General features: G+C 38.9%; 1 protein-coding gene across 1 annotated transcript in view; it reads left to right on the top strand.

Moving 5' to 3' along the window:
• The window catches only part of LOC126284800 (ras-like protein family member 10B), a gene marked incomplete at its 5' end in the record, with an annotated part of 86599 nt that overhangs the window by 2670 nt on the left and 58997 nt on the right, over nucleotides 1-24932 (top strand). Inside the window, 2 exons of the mRNA XM_049983962.1 lie at nucleotides 16816-16967; nucleotides 21541-21744. Coding sequence (XP_049839919.1) covers nucleotides 16816-16967; nucleotides 21541-21744 — 356 coding nt within the window. The remainder of the gene's footprint in view (nucleotides 1-16815; nucleotides 16968-21540; nucleotides 21745-24932) is intronic.

Genomic DNA, 24932 nt, shown 5'->3' with positions numbered 1-24932 from the left:
TGCAGATGACGAAGAAATTGAAGAAATGTGTAATGAAATAAAAGAAATTATTCAGATACTGAAGAGAGGAGAAAATTTAATAGTCACTGGTGACTGGAATTCGTCAGTAGGAAAAGGGAGAGAAGGAAACGTAGTAGGTGAATATGGATTGGGGGTACGAAACGAAAGAGTAAGCCGCCTGGTAGAATTTTACACAGAGCACAACATAATCATAGCTGACACTTGGTTCAAGAATCATAAAAAAAAGATTATATACATGGAAGAAGTCTGGAGATAGTAACAGGTTTCAGATATGAAACTTCCTGGCAGATTAAAGCTGTGTGCCCGACTCGGTCTGGCACACAGTTTTAATCTGCTAGGAAGTTTTATATCAGCGCACACTCCGCTGCAGAGTGAAAATCTCATTCTGGAGGTTTCAGTTAGATTATATAATGGTAAGACAGAGATTTAGGAACCAGGTTTTAAATTGTAAGACATTTCCAGGGGCAGATGTGGACTCGGACCACAATCTATTGGCTATGACCTGTAGATTAAAGCTGAAGAAACTGCAAAAATGTGAGAAATTAAGAAGATGGGACCTGGATAAACTGAAGGAACCAGAGGTTATACACAGTTTCAGGGAGAGCATAAGGGGACAATTGACAGGAATAGGGGAAAGAAATACAGTAGAAGAAGAATGGGTAGCTTTGAGGGATGAAGTAGTGAAGGCAGCAGAGGATAAAGTAGGTAAAAAGACGAGGGCTAATAGAAATCCTTGGGTAACAGAAGAAATATTGAATTTAATTGATGAAAGGAGAATATAAAAATGCAGTAAATGAAGCAGGCAAAAAGGAATACAAACGTCTCAAAAATGAGATCGACAGGAAGTGCAAAATGGCTAAGCAGGGATGGCTAGAGGACAAATGGAAGGATGTAGAGGCTTATCTCACTGGGGGTAAGATAGATTCTGCTTACAGGAAAATTAAAGAGACCTTTGGAGGAAAATGAACCACTTGTATGAATATCAAGAGCTCAGATGGAAACCCAGTAATAAGCAAAGAAGGGAAAGCAGAAAGTTGGAGGGAGTATATAGAGGGTCTGTACAAGGGCGAAATACTTGATGACTATATTATGGAAATGGAAGAGGATGTAGATGAAGATGAAATGGGAGATATGATACTGCCTGAAGAGTTTGACAGAGCTCTGTAAGACCTGAGGCGAAACAAAGCTCCGGTAGTAGACAACTTTCCATTATAACTAATGACAGCCTTGGGAGAGCCAGTCCTGACAAAACTGTACCGTCTGTTGAGCAAGATGTATGAGACAGGCGAAATACCCTTAGACTTCAGGAAGAATATAATAATTCCAATCACAAAGATAGCAGGTGTAGACAGATGCGACAATTACTGAACTATCAGTTTAATAAGTCACGTCTGCAAAATACTAAGGCGAATTCTTTCCAGACGAATGGAAAAACTAGTAGAAGCTGACCTTGGGGTGGATCAGTTTGGATTCCGTAGAAATGTCGGAACACGTGAGGCAATACTGACCCTACGACTTATCTGAGGAGCTAGATCAAGGAAAGGCAAACCTACGTTTCTAGCATTTGTAGACTTAGAGAAAGCTTTTGACAATGTTGACTGGAATTCTCTCTTTCAAATTCTGAAGGTGGGAGGGGTAAAATACTGGGAGCGAAAGGCTAGTTACAATTTCTACAGACACCAGATGGCAGTTATAAGAGTCGAGGGGCATGAAAGGGAAGCAGTGGTTGGGAAGCGAGTGAGACAGGGTTGTAGCCTTTCCCCGATGTTATTCAATCTCTATATTGAGCAAGCAGTGAAGGAAACAAAAGAAAAAATTCGGAGTATGTATTAAAATCCATGGAGAAGAAATAAAAACTTTGAGGTTCGCCGATTACATTGTAATTCTGTCAGAGACAGCAAAGGACTTGGAAGAGCAGTTGAATGGAATGGATAGTGTCTTGAAAGGAGGATATAAGATGAAAATCAACAAAATCAAAACGAGGATAATGGAATGTAGTCGAATTAAGTCAGTTGATGCTTAGGGAATTAGATTAGGAAATGAGACACTTAAAGTAATAAAGGAGTTTGCTATTTGGGGACCAAATTAACTGATGATGGTAGAAGTAGAGAGGATACAAAATGTAGACTGGTAATGGCGAGGAAAGCATTTCTGAAGAAGAGAAATTTGCTAACATGGAGTATAGATTTAAGTGTCAGGAAGTTGTTTCTGAAAGTATTTGCATGGAGTGTATAACTGTCAGAAGTAAACTTGGACGATAAACAGTTTGAACAAGAAGAGAATAGAAACTTTCGAAATGTGGTGCTACAGTGAATGCTGAAGATTAGATGGGCTAGATCACATAACTAATGAGGAAGTATTGAATAGGATTGGGGAGAAGAGAAGTTTGTGGCACAACTTGACTAGAAGAAGGGATCGGTTGGTAGCACATGTTCTGAGGCATCAGGGATCACAAGTTTAGTATTGGAAGGCAGCGTGGAGGGGAAAAATCGTAGAGGGAGACCAAGAGATGAATACATTAAGCAGATTCAGTAGGATGTAGGGTGCAGTAGGTACTGGGAGATGAAGAAGCTTGCACAGGATAGAGTAGAATGGAGAGCTGCATCAAACCAGTCTCAGGACTGAAGACCCCAACAACAACATACATGTTTAACAGTTGATTCGATAGATTAATGGTACTAATATGTGTCTTACCTGCAAAAGCGTTAGCTAGATATAATGGTGTAATCACGCTTTGCATGTCTCCACGTACGACTCATAGGCTTCAGCCACTAGATACTACATTTGCGTCTGAGCACAAATTCTCACAGAGTGGTAATCAGTCAAGGATTCATCAGCTGTCAGGCAAATCACATGACAGGGCTGTAACCGTACTATATGCTATCAATGGTTTCTCCATAACAAGAATCTGGCTATGGAATCCAAGCCCTTTTCGGCATTCAGATTTCGAGGGCACTAAATCCTTCCAATTGTTAGAAACAAGAAACCAGGAAGAAGAAATGAGTGAACAGGCAACTCAACAACTGTCTGATAAATAAAGACAAATAAATGGAAATAGCTCACTCCTCAGTCCCTAATTTCAAATACAAAATAACACTTTTGTAGGGAAGTGTAAGTAGGCCCCAATAAGTCACCCAGGTGCCAACTCTACAAAAAAGGGTAAGAAACAGAGAAACACCACCGGTTGTGAAGGTCACTGATAGTTCTCCATAACAAAGAATCTAAAAAAAACATATGTTTCAAGGAAACTGAAACTGACAAAACCGAAAGTGACAAGTGCTGATTCCGCCGAAGCAACTAAACTGACCGGTAGGAGCAAATATTTAAGTTCCTCAACAGTAGTGTACTTCTTCACACTTGGTGTGCTAAAATAGTTGCCAGGAAAAATATATGTTGTTTTATTGTGATGTTTGCAAACCTGAAAGAGCAGCTAATGCTGAAACTGTTCAAGCCCAGAAATAGTCACACATTTTGGATAATGAACTAGTTAAACACATGATTCTTTAAGGAATCAAAGGCAATTTTTGAGACAGCTTCATACTTCTGATTACTTTTCAGTTGAGTTTGCCTGTGAAGTACTTTGGCGTTAAGGGGAGACGGAAGGCAATTTTTTCCCCATTCTGCCAGTGCTATTTTACCCTTTGAAGAGGTACACTTCTCAAAAGAACTATAAATGATAAAACAATGAAATTTTTACTGCATTATATGCCTCAATTTACAAGTAAAATGAACATAATACCTGTTATGGTTTTGAAGAAATTTTTTTATACTTTCACTAGTAAAATTTGACTTTTGTTGTACGTTAATTATTATAAAACGGTTTCTGGGGGTTTGGTGGTACTCAATTTACTTAGAATAACATATTTTCATCTGCTGTACAAATTGACCAAATTTCATTTTTCTAACTCCATTAGTTAATAAAATAATGGTAATTGAAAGTAAAAGAAATTTAGTTTTTTTTAAAATCCATTTAAAGTTTAATATTTCAACTCTATTACAGTTATTGGTAAGAATTACTTACCACTAATATTTTCCTGCACCACACTGAGAATCATTTGAATCATACTGATCTGGCTTCTTTTGAGAATTTTAAATTAGCAACATCAGCTTTGCGTGTTCTTTTTTCATTTATTTGCACCATTGATTATGCAGTATTTCCACCAGATTTTATTACGAATAATTCCAAAACATTCAGTTTTCTGAACACACCATCATTGATGCATAAATTACTATCATAAACACCAACTTTGAGGGTTATAAGTTAAAGAAATACAATTTTCGGTAACCGGTTCCAAATTACAGAATTCACAAATTGAGTTAAATTTATGGTTTTCCTATGAAAACATTTCTTCAACGAGGTATTTTTACAAAGGTCTCTAAATATGGGTTTAATTTCATTCATTACTGATGTAGGTAAAGAATGTTTGTGGTCATATCTGGTACTTCTCATGTACTTCCGCCAAGTGTAAGGATCATTTGGGCAAAGACGGTGCACTGGAATTTCATTTGTGGAGAGCTTATGGGAAAAGATAGCCCATACAGCTTTTTTCATTATTTCTAAAATCCCTACGTTTCTTATTATGGCCAAGCCATAATAATTCTGCTATCTATCAATTTCAACATTTGTCAGGCGACCTTTACCACCTATCTTCTTACTATCTTCCAATACTATTTTGGAATTTTCTTTCAATAGTCCTCTCAACCTGGCCCCCATTCTTTTCTGGACATGCCCAATGCACTCTAATTTAGAAATTATGACATTAGGACCATAGGGTTGCACTGCACATACGCTGTCATAATCCTTGCTGTCACCGTTCCCATATTGCACACAGCGTCAGGAAAACCATCGTATCTCATCAAAAAATGGTCGTATTTATATAATACAAAAACTGTTTCACGCAGGAAAGACCATACATTTAAAATATACTAAAATCTGAAAATCGAATTTTTGAAGCCCACTTGCCTTCCGTCTCCCTTTAAGCATGTCAGCGAGAAAAAGGTTTACAGAAGTTTTGCAAGAATTTTTAAAGTTTGGTGGAAGCCGGCGAGTATCAAACTCTGGATGAGTATAATCTCGGTAATACGCGCTCCATTTTAAGCAAAAGCCAGTTTTTCACGCGTATCAATGTTTATGACGCCATGTTTCCTGATCTGCGTCCCGAACAACTATATAAAATTGCAGATACATTCACTGGTGTATGGATGTACTGTTGGCAAAATGTGTTTAGAGTACAGTTAGTAGTAAAGTAACAAATTAAAACGACATTCTGATTGCTCCTGTTTTATTGCATAAACAGCAAAAATGTACTAATCGACGAAATGTTTCCCTTTCGTTATTTTGATGCAAATGTAAGCGAGAAAGAAGTGTTTCGTGAATGTTTGAAATTGTGTGTAACTTTGTTGCATGTCACTAAGTGCTCTCATTTTCAAATACCGGATTAATGTACTCTGCGTACGTGCACATATCGAGTTATGTTATATCCAAACATTGCATAAACAGCAAAAATGTACTAATGGACGAAATGTTTCCCTTTCATTATTTTGATGCAAATGTAAGCGAGAAAGAAGTGTTTCGTGAATGTTTGAAATTGTGTGTAACTTTGTTGCATGTCACTTAGTGCTATCATTTTCAAATACCGGATTAATGTACTCTGCGTACGTGCACATATCGAGTTATCTTATATCCAAACATGTACCCAGTTCCCAACTACATTATTAGTCGTATTCTGTCGGACATTTAACATAAGATTTGAGTTTCCGCTGGAACTTGAGATAGGCAGCTCAAAAGGAGGAATATCAATCGTGGACTATGAACCGTGACAATCGTTCAATATTGTAGATACACTGGTGCGCTAAACTTAAGGAAGAAAGTACGATGTATCAATGTTAAGTAACATAACTCAGTAAGACTTGGACTATGTATATATGAGGGCGTGCTGAAAAGCAATAGCTCCGAAATTTTTGCTTGTAAACTTCAAATAAAACAAAGCTTATAATTCTGCATCCTTATCCTTCGTGACTACATATTTATTTCTCAGCATAGCCTCCATGGCGAGGAGAGGTATTTGGAAACGTTGAACATCGGATAGTGCCGAGTCGGCACTGCATTGAGGATGATCGATGACAATTTACGTAAAAAAATGGATTGTTGTAGCGCGGCAGCGCTCCTGTCTGACCTGGAATTGTGGTTCTGAAAGAAAGGATGATCCATGAGGGGACTAACTCTTTCAATTCCAAACTCGATTACAGCACGCTCTTTCTCACGCAGCGATACTGCTACGTTACACACCGCCTTGTTACACAGTACAATTCGTAGCCGTGTAGCGGCAGAGGGCTGCAAATACGTACACATGAAAAACTAAAATGTACGATGTTGATAACGTTTTTTTTTTATTTAAAGTATCTCTAGGAGTTTTTACATAAGAAATTCTGATGTATTAGTTTGCAGCACGCCCTCGTAGGAGGAATAGCTACACGGTGTTACATAATGGAAAGAAACACAAAATGAGACGAACATAAATGATAGTTTTATTCAAAGAAAATACGCTTGCGGCTTATTCTCCGGGAGACTCCTCTGGGGAGTTTGGCTCAAGTGTTCCTATTCGACGTCACTTCGGCGACTTTCATCTCGATGATGATGATGATGATGATGATGATGATGATGATGATGATGATGAAGTAGTAATACCACAAATACGCCTAGTTTCGAGCTGAGAAAATCCCCGACACGTTCGGCCCCTTGATAGAGAATTAGCGACGCTCACTACAAAAGCAGCATCCGCTGGCAATGAAGTACAGTAATTACACTGAAGTCACCGCGATTCGTGGCGGTCTCTTGACCAGTACTAACAGCCTGTCGTCGTTCTTAAAATGGCGTGTGATCACCACAAACGGCAAACAATTCTCTGCAATGTGCTCCCATGCTGGTCATAAGGTTGATAAGCAGTTCTTATGGTGGAGGATTCCGTTCCTCGACCAGCTCGGTTGAAAACTGCTGGAGTTGTTGTTGTTGCTTTTGCTGCTGCTGCTGCTGCTGCTACTACTACTACTACTACTACTACTACTACTACTACTACTGCATGTAGACATGCTGCAACACGCCACCCTAACTCATCCCGCACTTGCTAAATGGGAATTATGTAGGGGAAATGAGCAGGCCAGTGCATTTGCAGAATAGCCTGTCTTACAAATAGTTCTTGCACCTGCTCTGTTCACCGGCCGTTGTGGCTCAGTGGTTCTAGGCGCTTCAGTCTGCAAGCACGCTACCGCTACGGTCGCAGGTTCGAATCCTGCCTCGGGCATGAATGTGTGCGATGTCCTTAGGCTAATTAGGTTTAAGTAGTTCTAGGGGACTGATGACCTCAGATGTTAAGTCCCATAGTGCTCAGAGCCATTTGAACCTGCTGTGTGCGTTCTCGTCTCGCACTGTCAAATGAAGTTAGAGTCGAATGCATGCCTGAAAAGTCGACATGTGGAAGGAGTACGGTGTTACAATAACGTTGACCGCTGAGTACACCATTTACAAAGATTTGGAGCTCAGTACGCCCGGGACAACCAAGTCGAACTTGTTCGACAACGCCGGATGTGCCTTCATACGGAGCAAGGTCGTAACGCCTAATGCACCCACGAACTTTATCCAACACTATTGCTTCCAAAGGCATGATCTTGAATCCTCACTGGGTCCTGGTATATTAGTCTCACTTGTTGCTTGTTCCATTTCTTAGAATAACCTGTACGTGTAAACTGACTAGTTAGTACAGAATCACAGGATGTGCTACATAAAAAAGAACAGGACACCAGAAAGTGACGACATAAACACCGAATTAATATCCATCTCCTTTCATGAGATGGGAACTCCGTTCTTCCAGCAACAACAGCTGAACAACGAAATTCCGAAAAGTCTGAAAGCAGCCATAGTGTCACCTATATTTAAGGAAGAAGAGGAGAAACACTGACTATTATAAAGCTATTTCTCCTCTCAACAGTGGATGCAAAATAATTGTAAATATGGTAATACAAAGACTTGCAGTAATTTTAGAAAATGTCTTGTTGGAGAGGCAGATGGGGTTAATGAAAGATAGGTCCTGTTGAGAAAAGACTAATTGTTGTCGGCTCAATTATTGAAAACCATGTAGAATTTAATAGAGAAAAAGATCTGATGTTTACAGACCACTTGTAAGCCTTTCACTACGTTAACATATAGACAGCAGAGGCATACCACAACTCGCACTAAGAGATGTACCAAGACTCTCTAATTTCCACTGCCTGAAAAGAGAATTTTAAAGTAGCCAAAAATCTAGGGTTACGACATTGATACACTGTGTCTAGTACCTTTTAGTAAGTGTTTTGGTGATTTGTGGAAATAATGACTGAAATAAGTACAGCTCTGCACCAATAGTATTGATCAATAAAATTAACTAATGGAAATATTCTTTGCTGATGACCAACCTGTTACAGTTAACGCTAAGAACACCCTTCAAAAAATCATTAATAAATGGAATACAGCTTCCAAGAGCTCTAAATCAACAATCCCAAATCAAAAATAACAAAAGTCATGGGTTTTAAAGGTTAAGACAGGGTGAACGATCAGAAAATAGAGAGAATGAATCGACTCAACTTCTTGCAAAACACCATCTCCATTACAAACGAAGAAGACGTACCAGAATTACTGAAGAGTCAGTTATATTAATCTGACGGTATACATAATACTAAATAAAATGGTGTGGACTGAAATACTAACTATGATCGACAAAACAATGGCTATACCATGAATATTTTATATCATTGAGACATACACAATGACAGATATAGACGAAGCAGAGAGCGATGTTTTCAAGAACAGCAGTAGGGAATACTGCACTAAGAAAATAGCTACGATGTAAAGGCACATATAAACAGATCATGGAGTATTTAAAGGAACAGTGTGATCAAATTACGAAACACAATAAAAATGAAAAGTGCAAATTAATGAATTGTCTATCAACAGGGAAAAGACCAAAGTGTCGATTCAAACAGGTGGAGAGATCACATGCAAACTTACTGCAGGAAACAGAGCATGCAAAAACAGATGCCTTTTAAGAAAGAGGAAGAATATCAAGTGGGTAAGTTCCCAAATTCCATCGAGTTACAGGGATAAATATAATTTACAGGTTCTCTCTACATAAGGCCAATCAAGATACCAGATAGGCAAAGGCATGCCACCTTCACGAGGACCGTGCAATAGAGAAGCAGCAAATGATACCCTGAAACTAACCTTTCGAAAAGGTAAAATGAACTAGGCGAACAGAGACGGGTGATTCATAAGCAATGTGTGTTCAAAGAGTTAAAAAAAGTGTGGAATATTTTGACTGGTGGTAATAACCAACAAAACAAGAAAAGGGTCTGATAAATGTGGGCTATAAAATGCGTATATTACGAGCTACTAGCACTTGTTTATCTTCAATTCTTTCAAAAACGTCTCTTCTCTTACAGGCTCCTTGCTTTCCATAGTTAGTGTTGTTAAAACTGCTAAATTTAATGGGCAGCGTGTACAGCAGTCAATTTAGATTGAGGATAAAAAATAGCTTAGAAAAGAGGAATATTATTACAATACGGAACACAGTTTAGAAGAACATAGTAAAGAAAAGATGAAAGATATCTCTAATTAACAAGGAAAGGATCGCCATAGGACGGAAAAACAAATGATCAGCCTGGGATTGCCAAGGCAGTATTCTCTTGAAGAGACGTATTATTTATGTATAAGTTGTGACCTTTCTGCAAAACCGAGACCGCATCATCCCTCAACTCCATGCCACTCATATTGATGACATTCTTGCACGGAGCCTGCAGAGATGGTTTGTCAAGGAGACGTGAGGACTTAGCTGTTTGACGTCCCGTAGCCTTCTTATGGGCGGAATCAGCTGACACCCAGGTGACACCATCAATCCAATCCCAGGAAAAAGAAGTGAACTTAGTAGCCAGTTGCAAATGTAATTTGAGTAATTCCTGTGAGATAAACTCAAGTCTCCGGCGGGTGAATGGCACTCTCTCACGTACCAATGCGAGGCTGGCTCGTTTCTTGATTCTCTTAGCTGCTGCAGAATCGATGTGATGCATAACCTTAGCAAAATTTGGAACAACAGTCTCGGAACGACATCTCTTTAGAAAGGCAAGAGTACTTAGCAAACGACATCTACGGTGGCGCAACTTTTCAAATTTCTTCATGCTGCGATACATCTCCTCCCCGTAAAGGTGTATGATGTGATTCTTGAGTTTCTCCCGGCGTATTTGATAATCAAAATATCCACTGGTGTACTGATGATGGCGACATGTGTGATCGCCGAAATATTGTGCCCGTTGGACACTATAGACCGGCAGTACACCCGTGGATATTTTGATTATCAAATACGCCGGGAGAAACTCAAGAATCACTTCCTCGAAGAATATTCCATTCCTTAATAATTATGTTATGATAAATGTAGGAAGACGTATGCCTTCTATAAGTTCACAACTGTAGATCCTATTCCAAATATGGCATCACTCCGTACCTCAACTATCTCTCCAACCACTTACGTCATCTAAGTGTAACATCTTTTGAGCCACACGTACATCGATTGATATGTGCAGTTGCTTATAAGAAATGTGCAATAGAATGTGTGAGAATAATGATCAATTTTAACAAAGTTTCGTTGGATACTGTGCTGATGAATGTGGTTGCCTTTGTGTTGGAGACGTTTATTCGAAACCCCCTGTGAAAGTGAAATGTGTTCCCCTGCAGCGAAATGTATCAAGAATTCAAGAAAAATTATTTATATAACGATTTCCTCGGTAAGGATAATAATGCTACAAATTAATAGTGGCAACAATAGGATTCAGTACTGAAGAACCTAGTTAGAACTGAAGATTTAGTAATTGTTATGGTTGAGAAATTTTCTGCAAGTGTCTGCAACGCAGCTTCAGTTGGACGTTGACAAATAAATCTTAGAATTCTGTTAAAATTTTGTTTCCTGAATGAAACTTATTCTACTGTGATATAGTAGTTACACATTCTAATAGCTGAGGTAATGCTTTTCTGAACTGAGTGGTTCGGATATTTCTTCCATAGACCTCATTGTTAACCAGACCGCTGTCTGCGTTATTCAAAGGAAATTTCCAACGAAGACTCCGCTACTTAGCACACTGATTTATTCAGCGTTTCAGTCAGATGCTTCATTCTCATTCTTGAACTAGTTTGAGACAATCATTGTCAATACCGACGAAGACTTTTATCGAAGTAATCTGCATTAAAGGAAATGTATTATTCAGAGCATTCGTTTGAAGTCCCTTGTCAAGTTTCCATCTGAATTTTATAGCGGAGGATTTACAAAGATAACATTTTTGTAGCTGTATCAGCCATACGCCATGAAAGTGGAGCCTGTTTCTGAAAGAACAAAAAAATATACACATTTTGGTATTTATATGTATCAGAGTCACGTTTTTCATCATTATTAAAGCTGCTTCTTTCAAGCGAGTTATCGGTTTTACTCTTCAATCGAAAAGCACTGCAAGTAGCTGTAAGTAATAGAAAAGTATTTCGGCGTTAATCAAGTTGTTAATTATTAAGCTCAGTACGAAAACACTTACAGCAAACAATTCGGCAGTTTTACACAATGCACCCCGATTCTATGTTCCATTACCGTGTTCTACGGTCAGCCTCTTCAGATGAACTAGGCAGGTGGTATTTTAAAACTGCATGAACAATACTATATACACGCATTGTAAAAATTCAACTCATTTGCAATTAATTCACGAATTCTAACGAGATTAAATATTATTACAGCTTTTGTCACAATGCGTGCGTATTGAGAGACTCTAGACTTTATACAGATCCTGACAGTTATCCTATTTAGCTGAAATGGGGATCTTTTTATTATTTATCCACCATGCTTTTAGTGACTTCCCTACAAAATAAACGTGAAAAAACAAACAAATGATTAAAATATCAATCTCAAATCCTTAGCTATAGAAATCTAGAGATTAGGACTGGAATTAGCGACAAGGAGCATTGTGAAACTGCTCTCAATGGCTTATCCGAAAAGGAACTTGAAGAGTTGATCAGAGATCAGACTCGTTGCGGTAACATCTTAGATATCCTGGCTAGAAAGATGGAGGTCCATTTCATTTCTGTCAACGTACAGCAGATCATCCAACATCACAATTACGTTGTAGCACTACTGAGAATATGAATGCAAAGGATGGTAGGAAGGTTCACTTACTTAGTAAGTGCGACTAGAAACAGATTTCAGACTACCGGAGCCGCGAACTTCAAAAATTCGTCTCTGAGACTGAAAATTTTAAGAGTAAATGGACGAAGTTTTAATATTATATGAGAAAAGGTACCACCATAGCTGTGTCTTGAGAGTGTCTTTATTCTGTTACACGACTAGTTTCGGTGGCTCAGTACCACCACCCTCGAGCCCCACCATCAAGGCCGTTGTCACTACCATGCACGGGCTAGACTTCAGCATGAGTCTACACTGGACAACGTGTTGTCTACAAAGCTCCAGGGCACTGGAGACAACGCGGTATCGGCTATAGAATCCTAACGACAGCTAGCTCATGAGCTTCCTATATGAGAAGTGTAAACGTATCTTAGGTCGTGCCGTAATGGAATGTTATAGGGCCATTAGTGCTCAATATATTCATAAATGACCTAATGGATAACGTCGGAATCTCCAAAGGGCTGTTCATAACTGATCCTGTTTCACAGAAAAGTCTCCACACCAGACATGTGTAGTTTAGATTAGATTAGATTAGTTTTTCGTTCCATAGATCCGTGTTGAGGAGATCCTCGAGAACATGGAACATGTCACTTTTTCCTTCTTTGTTTTTTTAAAAAAAAACCTGAAATAACAATACTAACAGTATGAATATATACAGTACATCACTTGTTTCTATTAAAAAATTCGAGAATGGAGTAAAAGGAAATGGCCACTAGTAAGTCTTTCAGGCTCCTTTTTAAACTGATCTTTATTTGTAACTATTTTTTTATGTTTGCCGGCAAATTATTGAAGATGAATGTTCCTGAGTAGTGGACCCCTTTTTGAACTAAAGTAAGTGCTTTTAAGTATTTGTGCTGATCATTTTTGTTCCTAGTATTGTATGTATGAACTGAGCTGTTTGTTGGAAAAAGAGATATATTATTTAGGACAAATTTCATTACGGAGTAAATATACTGAGAGGCAGTAGTTAGTACACCCAGTTCTTTGAAGAGGTTTTTACAGGACGTCCGTGAATTTACTCCACAAATAATACGTATTACACACTTCTGGACTCTGAAAACTTTTGTTTGACTTGAAGAGTTACCCCAAAATATTATACCATATGACATTATGGAATGAAAGTAGGCAAAGTATGCAAGCTTTTTCATTTTTATGTCGCCTATGTCTGCTAACACTCGAATTGCAAATACAGATTTTTTAAGGCGTTTCTGCAGTCCTGTGGTGTGCTCCTCCCAACTGAATTTATTATCAAGTTTTAATCCCATGAATTTAAGATTGTCAACCTCTTCTATCTGCTCTTCTTCATACCTTATGCATATGCTGGGTGGAAACCTCTTACAGGTTCTAAATTGCATATAGTGAGTCTTTTCTAAGTTTAATGTCAGTTAGTTGGCATTAAACCATTTATTAATATCCATGAAAATATCATTAGCGGATCTTTCTAGAACTATGCTCAACATACTATTTATTGCAATACTTGTGTCATCTGCAAACAAAACGAACTCTGCTTCTGGCAGTGTAACTGATGAGAGATCATTAATGTACACAAGAAAAAGCAATGGCCCTAAGATGGATCATTGTGGGACACCACATGTCATTACTTCCCATTCTGATGATGACTGATGACTTAGTTCACTAGTCCCTTGCATTGACACCCTTTGTTTCCCGTTAGCGAGGTATGACTTGGACCATTTTGCAGAACTGCCTGTGACACCATGGAATTCTAATTTATTGAAAAGGATGTTGTGGTTTACACAATCGAATGACTTTGATAAATCACAGAAAATACCTGCTGCTTGTAACTTGTTATTTAATTAATTGAGTGCATTTTCACTGTAGGTGTAAATAGTCTTTTCGATATCAGAACCCTTCAGAAATAAAAACTGTCTTCTTGATAATATGTTATTTGTGGTCAGATGGTTGAGATGCTGCCTGTACATTACTTTTTGTAAACATTTTTTGAATGCCGGCAAAAGGGAAATCAGTCTGTAGTGTGATTGTATCGTTTTATCCTCTTTCTTGAATAGAGGCTTAACATCTGCATATTTTAGCCAGCCAGGAAATGTCCCAGTTATAATTGACTGGTTACACAAGTAACTTAGAATTTTACTAAACTCACAAGAACATGCCTTAATTAACTGTGTTGATATTTCATGGTAACCACTAGAATGCTTTGTTTTTAAAGATTTTATTATGGAAGATATTTCTTTTGGTGGAGTGAGTGACATATTCATGTACCTGAAGCTATTTGTAAAGGCTAGTTTCAGATATTCAAGGGCATTATTTACTGATTTTGACAATCCCATTCTATCAATAACGAATATAAAGTACTTGTTAAATTGATTTGCCACACTATGCCCATCGGTTACTAATGTGTCATCTACCCTTAGTACTATTTGGTCCTGTTCCTTTCTCGTTCTACCAGTCTCCTCTTTCACTATCTCCCATATTGTTTTTGTTTTGTTATCTGACATTGCTATCTTCTTCTCGTAGTGCATTTGTTTAGATGTCTGAATTACTTTTTTTAATATTTTACAGTATTCCTTGTATTTAGCTAAATCATCAGCATTGGAGCTATTCTTGGTCGACAGATACAGTTTCCTTTTTGTCTTACAGGATATCTTTATTCCTTGTGTGATCCATGGTTTTATTATAGACTTCTGTTTAGTTTGAAAAAGTTTTAGAGGAAAACAGTTTTCAAACATGGTACTGACATTGTTCGTGAATGTGTAGTGAATAGCACGAAGGCCTGCAGAGGATCAACGCAGGAGTTAGCAATCTGCAGTTTCTTTCAACATAAACAAATGTATCGTGTTGGGCACAGATAGGTCGAAAGACTATTTATTGTGTTGATTATACAGTTATGACAAGGGGTAGGTCCACGGCCTTGTTATAATGCCTGAATGTAGTCTTTCCGCTTGCAAAGTATGCATACGGGTGATTTACATTGCCACAACACAAAAGTAATCGTGGAAAATGCAGCTGCCAAAACGATTTACAGATTTTTGTCCTGCTGACACTTGAGTGTTACTCGTCAGTCTGAGGCTGGTACCACAAACAATTTATAGAATACAGAAGCTCGAGAGAAGAGCACATTTCGTCACAGGTACTACGTTTAGTAAACGCAAAAGCATTACGTATATCACTATAGTCGATATACCCAGCCCTTTATAATTAACAGCTGTATTGCTATTTAAGATAGTTCTCATTCATTATTAAGTCCTAGTAGCACATTTTTAATTGTATGACATGTTTCGATCACTCAGGATTATCTTCAGATCTGAAACTGGGTAGAATTACATATGTACTGTCTAATATCTTACAATAAGCAGATAAAAAAGAAATGATCTTTCATAAATACAAAATTTACCTCACTAGCTCCGTAATGAATCTTCTGCAGAGTACTGTAGGTCTACTCTAAGCGATATTTTATTATGTTCCTCTCTTATAAAGCAAAATAGATACCAGTTTCTTACACAGACTGTGGTTATGTTTCCTACAAGTTCCAAAATGGCTCTAAGCGCTATGGGACTTAACATCTGAGGTCATCAGTCCTCTAGACTTAGAACCACTTGAACCTGACTAACCTAAGGACATCACACACATCCATGCTCGAGGCAGGATTCAAACCTGCGACCGTAGCGGCAGCTCGGTTCTGTACTGAAGCGCTTAGAACAGCTCAGTCACATCTGCTGGCTTCCTACAAGGGTTCCGCTGGTCCTGCCAGGTCTCTAATTGTAGTTTTCTTTCTGAAATGTTCTTCTTAAGGAAGGGAAGAAATGAAAGGTAGATTAGGTGAAACCTAGTGACATCAAGTGAGTCACAGTGGCTTGTACCAACGATTCAACTAATTTCCTGTTCGTCAACTTCGCGACAAGATAACGGTCAGAATACTCGTTAAAAAGTTTGCAGAAGGCACTACCGCTCAGCTGATAACCCGTGGAGATGTCATCAATGTATATCCCACTGAAAACGAGACGATGAGTGATAGAGCACCAGCTCGGATTCAACAAAGGTCGGAGGTGATGAAACTCATGTCATTTTCTAAGTAAGCACTCCATTGTTTGCCTGCGATTTAAGGAATGTACGTAAAACTCATATCTGGATACCTGAAGGAAACTTTTAATCGTGCGAGGCCGGTAAGTTAACCGCTGCTCCACCTAGGTCTATATTCACACTTAGCAGTAGCTCCACACACGCGGAAATTGGGTTACGATTTGGGGAATCTGAGGAACAATATTTAGTACTAGATATTCTAGACTTATACTTGTCTCCTATTGTGTCCACTCATGTGAATGAAGTATCCATTCTCGTCAGACAAAACAAACTTCAACTACCGTAGAACGTCATGTCCGCAGATGTAACCAGATCATTCGAGAGTAGTAACAACTTGGCTAGTTGTTCTAGGGAACAAGTTGTATATGTTTAAGTGTTACACGTATCAAGTGTAAGAAAAAATTAATCACTTTAATTGAAAGTACCGGATAAGTAAATCAAGTTTCCGGTAATAACGTATCGTTTATATAATTATGCAGGCTGTGATGTCACGTTACAGACCTTGACCTGGACTACCTGGAACGGAGAGGCTCTGCGGACGCCGGCCGCCATCAGGCCAGCCCTGATGTCGAGCAGAGTCCGGACTCGGTGGACCTCGTCAAGGTAGTCCTTCTGGGTGCCTCCGCTGTTGGAAAGACGTCCATCGTGCAGGTATGTCCTCAACGAGCGCCCAAACTGCTGTCAGTGTCTAATCATTTCACCTGATCATAATTTTTTTGAATTCCTCATCCAGTGAAGACAATATGCTATCCACGTTTCCCTTTTCATTTACAAAACGTTACCGTCTCTATTCTTACATTTGAGAGTTTTTATCACCAAGTACCTACAGTAGATAGTTAAACATCAAAGTTGTTTTCATCATTAGACCTGCTCAGGCTTCACTCTTTCACTCCAATGTGCAGAAATGGGGTCGAAATTATTTCACAAATGGCACCTCGTCGCCAATGTTCAAATATTAATAATGAGACTCAGCAACAGAAGAAAAATTTAATGCTTCACAAAAACGACGAGGGTAATCCCAAAAGTAAAGGCTCCTTTTTCTTTAAGTGCATAACTCTGTTTGTGTGTCAGTTGGTAACACTGTTATGAAGGCGCTCAGTCTTGGCTTGGCAGCCGCTGGCAATGGAGCTCCCGTTGGATGTTATCGCCAATTGCGAATTGCGCGCAGTTATTCGGTTTTTGAACGCAAAGGGCACTACGCCGATTGTAATGCATCGCCAATTGTCGAAAGTGTATGGTGAGTCATGCTTGGATGTCAAGAATATTCGTAAGTGGTATAGAGAGTTTGTAGCTGGTCGGACCGAAATTCACGACGAACAAAGGAGCGGGAGACCGTCAATTTACGAGGAGACAGTGAGGAAGGTTGAGCAAGGCATGCTTGAAGATTGGCGGATCACTCTGGACGATATCTGCACGTTGGTTCCTGAGGTTCCCCGAAGCACTGCTCACAGAATTTTAACGGAAGGTGTGCCCAAGATGGGTGCCACGCCTCCTGACTGAGGACCACATGCGGCAACGAGTTGATGCTTCCCACGCATTTCTTCACCGCCTTGCAGCCGAACAGGAGAACTCTCTGGACTCAATTGTTATGGCTGACGAATCCTGGACATTTCACTTTACACCTGAGAGCAAGCAACAATCACGCCAGTGGCGGCATCCTTTTTCGCCAAATCCGCAGAAATTCAAACAAACCCAGTCTGCCGGTAAAGTCATGACAACGGTTTTTTGGATTCAGAAAGGGGTATTGTTGGTCGCCTTTATGCCGACTGGGACTACAATTAACGCTGACAGGTACTGTGAGTCTCTGAAAAAACTCAACTGGGCAATTCAGAACCGGAGAAACGGAATGTTGAGCAAGGGCCTACACATTCTGCATGACAACGCTCGCCCACACATCGCTCGGCAACAGATACAGTGGAACATAATCACCCATCCACCCTATACTCCTGACCTGGTGCCCATCCCTAAGTTAAAAGAACATTTGGTCGGAAAGCGATACAGCTCTGATGACGAGGTGAAAGAAGAGGTTCATCACTTACTGAACAACATGGCGACGAGCTGGTATGACATGGGCATACAGAAACTGCCACAACGTCTACAAAAATGCGTCGACAGGAATGGTGTTTATGTCGAAAAGAGCTAAATGTTCAAGCAGTAAACTGATGTAAACCATTGTAGAAATAAACAGGTCTAATTACTTATAAAAAATAGGAGACCTTTCTTTTGGGATTACCCTCGTAGTAGATATCTGGTATAAATGACATCAATGGTCTGTTGGCACACAAAATTTATTTCTTGCCACCTTTTCTTAAGAGTGACGCCATTGTGATAGTTGTGAGTGTATTTAGAGTTGCATCACTGGTGGGGTTCTACAGGTAGTGAACAAATATGAATCGCTCTTTCTTTAATAGGGCATAAGTAAAGAAAACCAACTCAATAGTAAATTTGAAAAAAGAATACCAGGCTGTAAGAAAGTCTGCTCATACGAACTAGTAGTTCATGTACCCCTTGATTGGCGTATATGTTAATTCCTTCATGAATACAAATACATACAATGTTATGGACATATGTGAAAAGATCCACCCTTAAAAAAAATTTGTTTCATAGGAAGATGACACAAAACAAAATGTTGGTATTCTGCTATATTACAAAAACGATTCTGAGATGCAGAAAATGGACATAATACTTTCAAACTACCAAAAGAAACAAGTAGACATATTGGAAAAGGTATATAAAACCCATGCCTTTTCAGTTGTAATGAACTGTTCCTCAGTCATCGTTATATTGTGTACTATTGTCAGTAGTCCATTTGAAAGCTTCCTCATAGAATTGCATATCCTCACTTGGAATTTACTGCTGTATATTTTCTAACTCATTAATTCTTTGCACTTTAGTTGCCTCTCGTCTTGCTGAGTAAGTTTGTTGGTGGCGGAAGATGTTCTTGCTGAGGTGCCATAAAGGATGTGTGCCTCTTTAACCCGTCGATACAGGTCCAACTCTGGTACTCTAATATAAAAATTTAAAGGAATGCTGATGGCAAAGTTACGTCCTTGTTCCTTCAGGTTTTGGCGGCTTCTTATACCGTTTTGTCCAGGAACCTTCATCATACAGATGTTGACACATCTGACATTCTGGAACTATAAGTTTTCCAGATTTTGTGCTACTTTGTAGAAAGTGCCTTGTTATTTCACGAACTGTGAATATGCTGCCATGCTGTTGAAGCTGCTTTAAAATGATACCAACGTCTCGATCGAAGGTTTAAAAGCTAGGTCCTCTCACTGGGAAATACAGTCTGATAAGTTCGAAACTTTGACAATCCCTCAGGGAAAGTAAGATTCTACAGAGCGTTTGGTTTTTGTTCTGTCTCTTTTAGTTATCACAAAACACTTGAAGCTCATTGCTGTTTTCGAGGATAGACTACAGATAATAATATAAAGAGGAACAGACTTCATTGGCACATTTTGCACCGGTTCCTTCATGGTAAATATACAAAGTGCTTGGCACCTTTTTACCCTCTGAATTTTTGCGCTCAATGGGCAATTGCCAAATGCTCAATTTTAAAAGGGCGCATGTCGGTTACTTAAGCCCATTTAAAACAAAATGATATTTCCAATTTCACATTAAAAATCTACCAGACTTATTATAAATGATGGATCTACCCGCATAATACATGAATATCTATAAAACACGATGTAGCCAATGCCTTTTAAAAAAAGGCGCATTCATATATGAAAACACCACAAACATAAGGCTTTACCACACGTGATTCAGTGTAAGAAAAATCACTGGTATTCGAAATAGCTTCCAGTCCTCCCTGAATTGATTAATATCGGTCCTGTACTGTTTCTAAGGGACTCTTTATTTCATAGTACACTACTCTTCCCTCAAAGTAGTTTTAAGTTCCGATAAAGGTGATGAGGTAGACAGCGATCAGATGCACCATTGTCTCCAAAGAAGACCACAAAGGCACAATAATACCGAGACATGGTGACTGTGGTGACCAGGGGAAATGCGACAACGCACACTCTGGCTTACAGAATCAGTCCTGCAGATGGCAGCTGTGTGGACAGGTGCCCTATCGTCTTGAAACACGACGGCAAACGTGCAAAACAAATTATGTAGTATGGGATCGATCGGATCAGCCAGAATGGTCGCATGATATGAAAAGTGTGATGCTGGAAGACTGTCAGGGTCTCAACTAACTATGGAACTTGTAAACCTTATGAATAACGTGACACACTACAGTACATTTGTGCTTACTATGCTCCAACGTCAGGACTTTTTTATTTTAAAAGTCAGCCGATACACATATTAATACAAAGAAATTGTTTCTAAATGTAGTCTTATTCAAGTGAAAGAAACTGCCCATGATGTCGTAAAGATAAGAAAAAAGGTTAAAGAACATAAAGACTTTAGAACCTAAAGTTTTTAAAGAAACGGATTACCACTGATTCAATAAATGAATTTGTTTCACCGTAACAACAGTAGAAAAAAGATTCTCAGGTGAAAAAGAAAAGGATATGCTAGAGATGTTGCCCTATTTCAATGCAGCTACTAAAAATTAGAACAATTAATGAAAATAATTGTTTTGTGCTCTATAAAATTAAAAGAAAGATTGGAAATAATGTAATCATAGGATAAAGTATTTGTAATATTTATTTGTAAAATGTTTAATATTAACAAATGTGATAAATGCTTGAGATTTTTCAGTGGCACTTACTTCGTTTTTGTTGCATTTTGCACGTTCTCTGTTTTCCCGAATAATATATTTATTTACATTAATAAAGGGAAGGAATTTTTGCTATCGTGGTGCGACTTTCATTGTAGACTGTGAATGAAAAATATAGTTGGAATGTTTTCATTAAAATGTTTACTCGAAAAAAAATGAGTAACTCGGAATCAGTCTTTTTGCTACATAGTACTGGTATTGATTTCGACTCTACATTTAGTCTTGGGCGTCAGCTGCCGATCTTTAAATGCACGACATGTTTCGATCCCTCTGGATCATCTTCAGATCCGTGTAGTTGAGTCAGTCACCTATCGTGTCTATGGCAGAATCTCATATCAGAGATTTCTGATACGAGTTCGAAAAAGTCTTGTGTTTAAAAATGTGCAACTGAGACTGAGGAATAAACGAGGATTCTTTTTACGAACTGTAGGATTCTGTGTGTAATAGAGCCGACAAGATTCCGGTCTGCTGGAGCTGTGCCTTTTTGCTTCGCAGCAATTCGTTTGGGGAGAGTTCAGCGAAGACTACGTGGCGACAGAGCGCCGCCACACTTACTACCCGTCCGTGATCATCAATGAGCGGCTGTACCGGCTCAAGATCTCCGACATACCCGTCATCCCGTACTTTCCAGTGAACTCGTTCTACGAGTGGAGCGACACCCGTTTCTACGGCCTGAGAAGCGCCAGTGCGTACCTGCTGGTGAGTATTTGCACCAATTTGTACGTCCCACGTCTCTGCAGGTAGTTTCTAATGTCTGTAAATACTTGTTCTATTGCAGGTGCGAATAAACGACTTTCGGTTCTTTATATATGTGCGTGCAGCATTACAATCACGAGGATTTATTCGACGAACTTTTTCAACAAACAGAGCCATTTACACACTACACTGGATTAAATTGTCATGGTTACATCGATAATTTTTTTATGTCAGTCCGTATCACCGTATGACAAGTCACGGTCATTAGGAGCTATTATGTGCCTGCGACGGCATGACCGATTCGTATGATGCTGAATTCTTAAGATTGTCACCAACAAGTCCAACGACGTTAAAATATTGTTCTGTGCTGTGTAGGAGGTCAGTAAATTATGTTATAGAAAATCTGACGAAATGTCTCTAGATATAACGAATCTCTCTTCCTTACCACAAAATGCCCGCATCTCGTGGTCGTGCGGTAGCGTTCTCGCTTCCCGCGCCCGGGTTCCCGGGTTCGATTCCCGGCGGGGTCAGGGATTTTCTCTGCCTCGTGGTGGCTGGGTGATGTGTGTTGTTCTTAGGTTAGTTAGGTTTAAGTAGTTCTAAGTTCTAGGGGACTGATGACCATCGATGTTAAGTCCCATAGTGCTCAGAGCCATTTGAACTTACCACAAAATATTTAATTCATTTCTTTTTTACGCGTTTCGGCTTTCCCCCGTTCTCAAAGGAACCGAATGTAAAAGGAGAAAAACACAATGAGAAACGTATTTGAATGACAAACCGAACATGATAATAATTACAGCAGAATTTTCACGTATAGGAACACTGTTGACATATTGGATCGTGTCCATATGCATCAGAACAGTATTCGTTAGTTCGTTTGTAATTCATACAAATCTACAGCTTTATTCCGATCTTGATCAAAATTTTGCAGACTTTATCTTCAAGACGACGGGAAGAACACTTTCTTCATCAGACTCAGTTATCTTACTTGAAACTCGTATGTAATGTACAGTATAAAAGGGAAAGGTTGTTACCAAAATCTGTAAAAGTTCTTGGCCGATTTACTTAAAATTTCTGCAAGTTCTCATAATAAACATTTGGGAGGATTAGGTTATGTACAGAAACGTTGTTAACAAACATCTCGAAAGGTTCTTGACCGATTTACCTCAAATTTCTATACTCAGAAACGATGAGCAATGTTATAGAAAAATTAAGCGACAAACAAACGAAATATATCGTGGTAAACTGACTCCTATCGCAGGAGTAAATTACAACGGCAATACCCGTCTGTAGAGTAAGGTCCTTCAGGCGTTGTTAGATCACGGGACGAACGAAAGCTGGAGACTTTGACACAAACGTGATTGCAATGTCTTACTTCTGATGAGGGGCTGTTGTTACATGTGACATAACCCTAGAATGTACTGTAGTGCGTGTTTCGAAGTTATTTTAGATATTAAAATCTACAGTGTTACACTAACGCTAATGGTTATAGTACCAACGAAATTCAGCAGATCGCGTGCCGATCGAACAGAGCTCTAAATTTCCCGAACTCTGACATGAATTGTTCGAAGAGTTTGAGTCATGCATAAACACACATCTTTTTTGGAACAGTGAACTGAGCTGAAACAATAAAAGACGAATTCTCCAAAAAGACAATGAGACGGTTATCGTACAATGTAACAATAGATGGTACAGATAATCACCTTTTCCTACAGATGCATAGGTGTCGGATTCCGTTGATGCCCAGTGATTCAAATATGCCCTTTGATTCAAAGCTATTACAGTTTCTCTTGCGACTGGCATTCGCTATGTGTATCAACAAGGCACAGGGCGAATCATTTTCTGCGGCAGATGTTACACAAACTGGGTGACGCCACTTACTGCAGTTAGTAGAACAATAAGAAACACACACAAAAAAAAATGGTTCAAATGGCTCTGAGCACTATGGGACCTAACGTCTGAGGTCATCAGTCCCGTAGGACTTAGAACTACTTAAACCTAACTAACCTAAGGACATCACACACATCCATGCCCGAGGCAGGATTCGAACCTGCGACCGTAGCGGTCACGTAAAAAACACAGTTCCACCACATGGCACTAGCGTGGGTACTTTTATAATGGCATTGTCGTGAGACGAATACATTTTTCAGAGTAACATCTACATCTGACGATTACTCAACAATTCAACAATTCACAATTACGTCCGTGATACAGGATTCACCGGACCACCTTTAAGCTACTTCTCCATCGTTTGATGAACGCTTAAATCTTTCTTTGTGAAATGTTATTTCTCTTATATATATATATATATATATATTAGCTGTTGAGTAGACAATTAGTGATACAGCGTTTATTAATGATGAGGTTGAAACCTTTTGTAAAAGTATTCGGTAGGTGTCCTAGAATGTGAGAGCACGATGGCTACAAACGGCATTTTCGGTGCAAACACTGCCAAGCAGGCGTCTAAGACCAGGCTAGGTAGTTGTATACCGAAAGAGAATGAAGTTTTTCCCTGTTGAATCAAATTACGACATAGATGCGGCTCCTCTACAAATGTTCTACATGGAAATACGTTATAGGCAAGAGTCTAGTGTATAACAGAGGACTTTAGGAAAACCATTAGCCTTTGGGTATCCTCCCAGATTTACGAGAGCAAAAATAGAAAAGTCAGAATAAAATAAACAGGTCATGTATGCTGCAAAAAGCAACAAATATATAAAATACCAAAATTTTGGATGAATGATTTGACATAGCACGTGGCTGTGTGCTTCTTAGAGGTAAAATACATGCTGTCGAACAACTGTCTCTAAGTACACTGCTCTGAATTATATCAAATAAGATACGTTCGTTGAACTAAGTATTTTTTTAAAAATAATTTGGTGACCAGTTGTAGGGTTCAAAAAAAATATTCTTATTTACGAATCGTCGTTTCATGTTGAACGTAAACGCGTAATGAGTGTTACCACCTACATCCAATACATGCTGTCAACTAGTTTGACATTGCAATGCCAAATCGTACGTCCATAAGGGAAATAAACAATTTACTAAGAATGATTAGGTAACCACCCAAATCAGAGAACATAATTTAGCCTTCCAAAGAAATAAATTTATCCTTTATTTAAGCATGTTATTAAAACTGTTGACCATGGACTGAAAGCGATATTGGCGACCACCGATGGAAAGAGCGATGA

Source organism: Schistocerca gregaria, chromosome 8 (genome assembly GCF_023897955.1).
Source record: "Schistocerca gregaria isolate iqSchGreg1 chromosome 8, iqSchGreg1.2, whole genome shotgun sequence".
Lineage (NCBI taxonomy): Eukaryota > Metazoa > Arthropoda > Insecta > Orthoptera > Acrididae > Schistocerca > Schistocerca gregaria.
The sequence above is the reverse complement of the archived record's forward strand: the minus strand, read 5'-3'. Positions and strand labels throughout refer to the sequence as shown.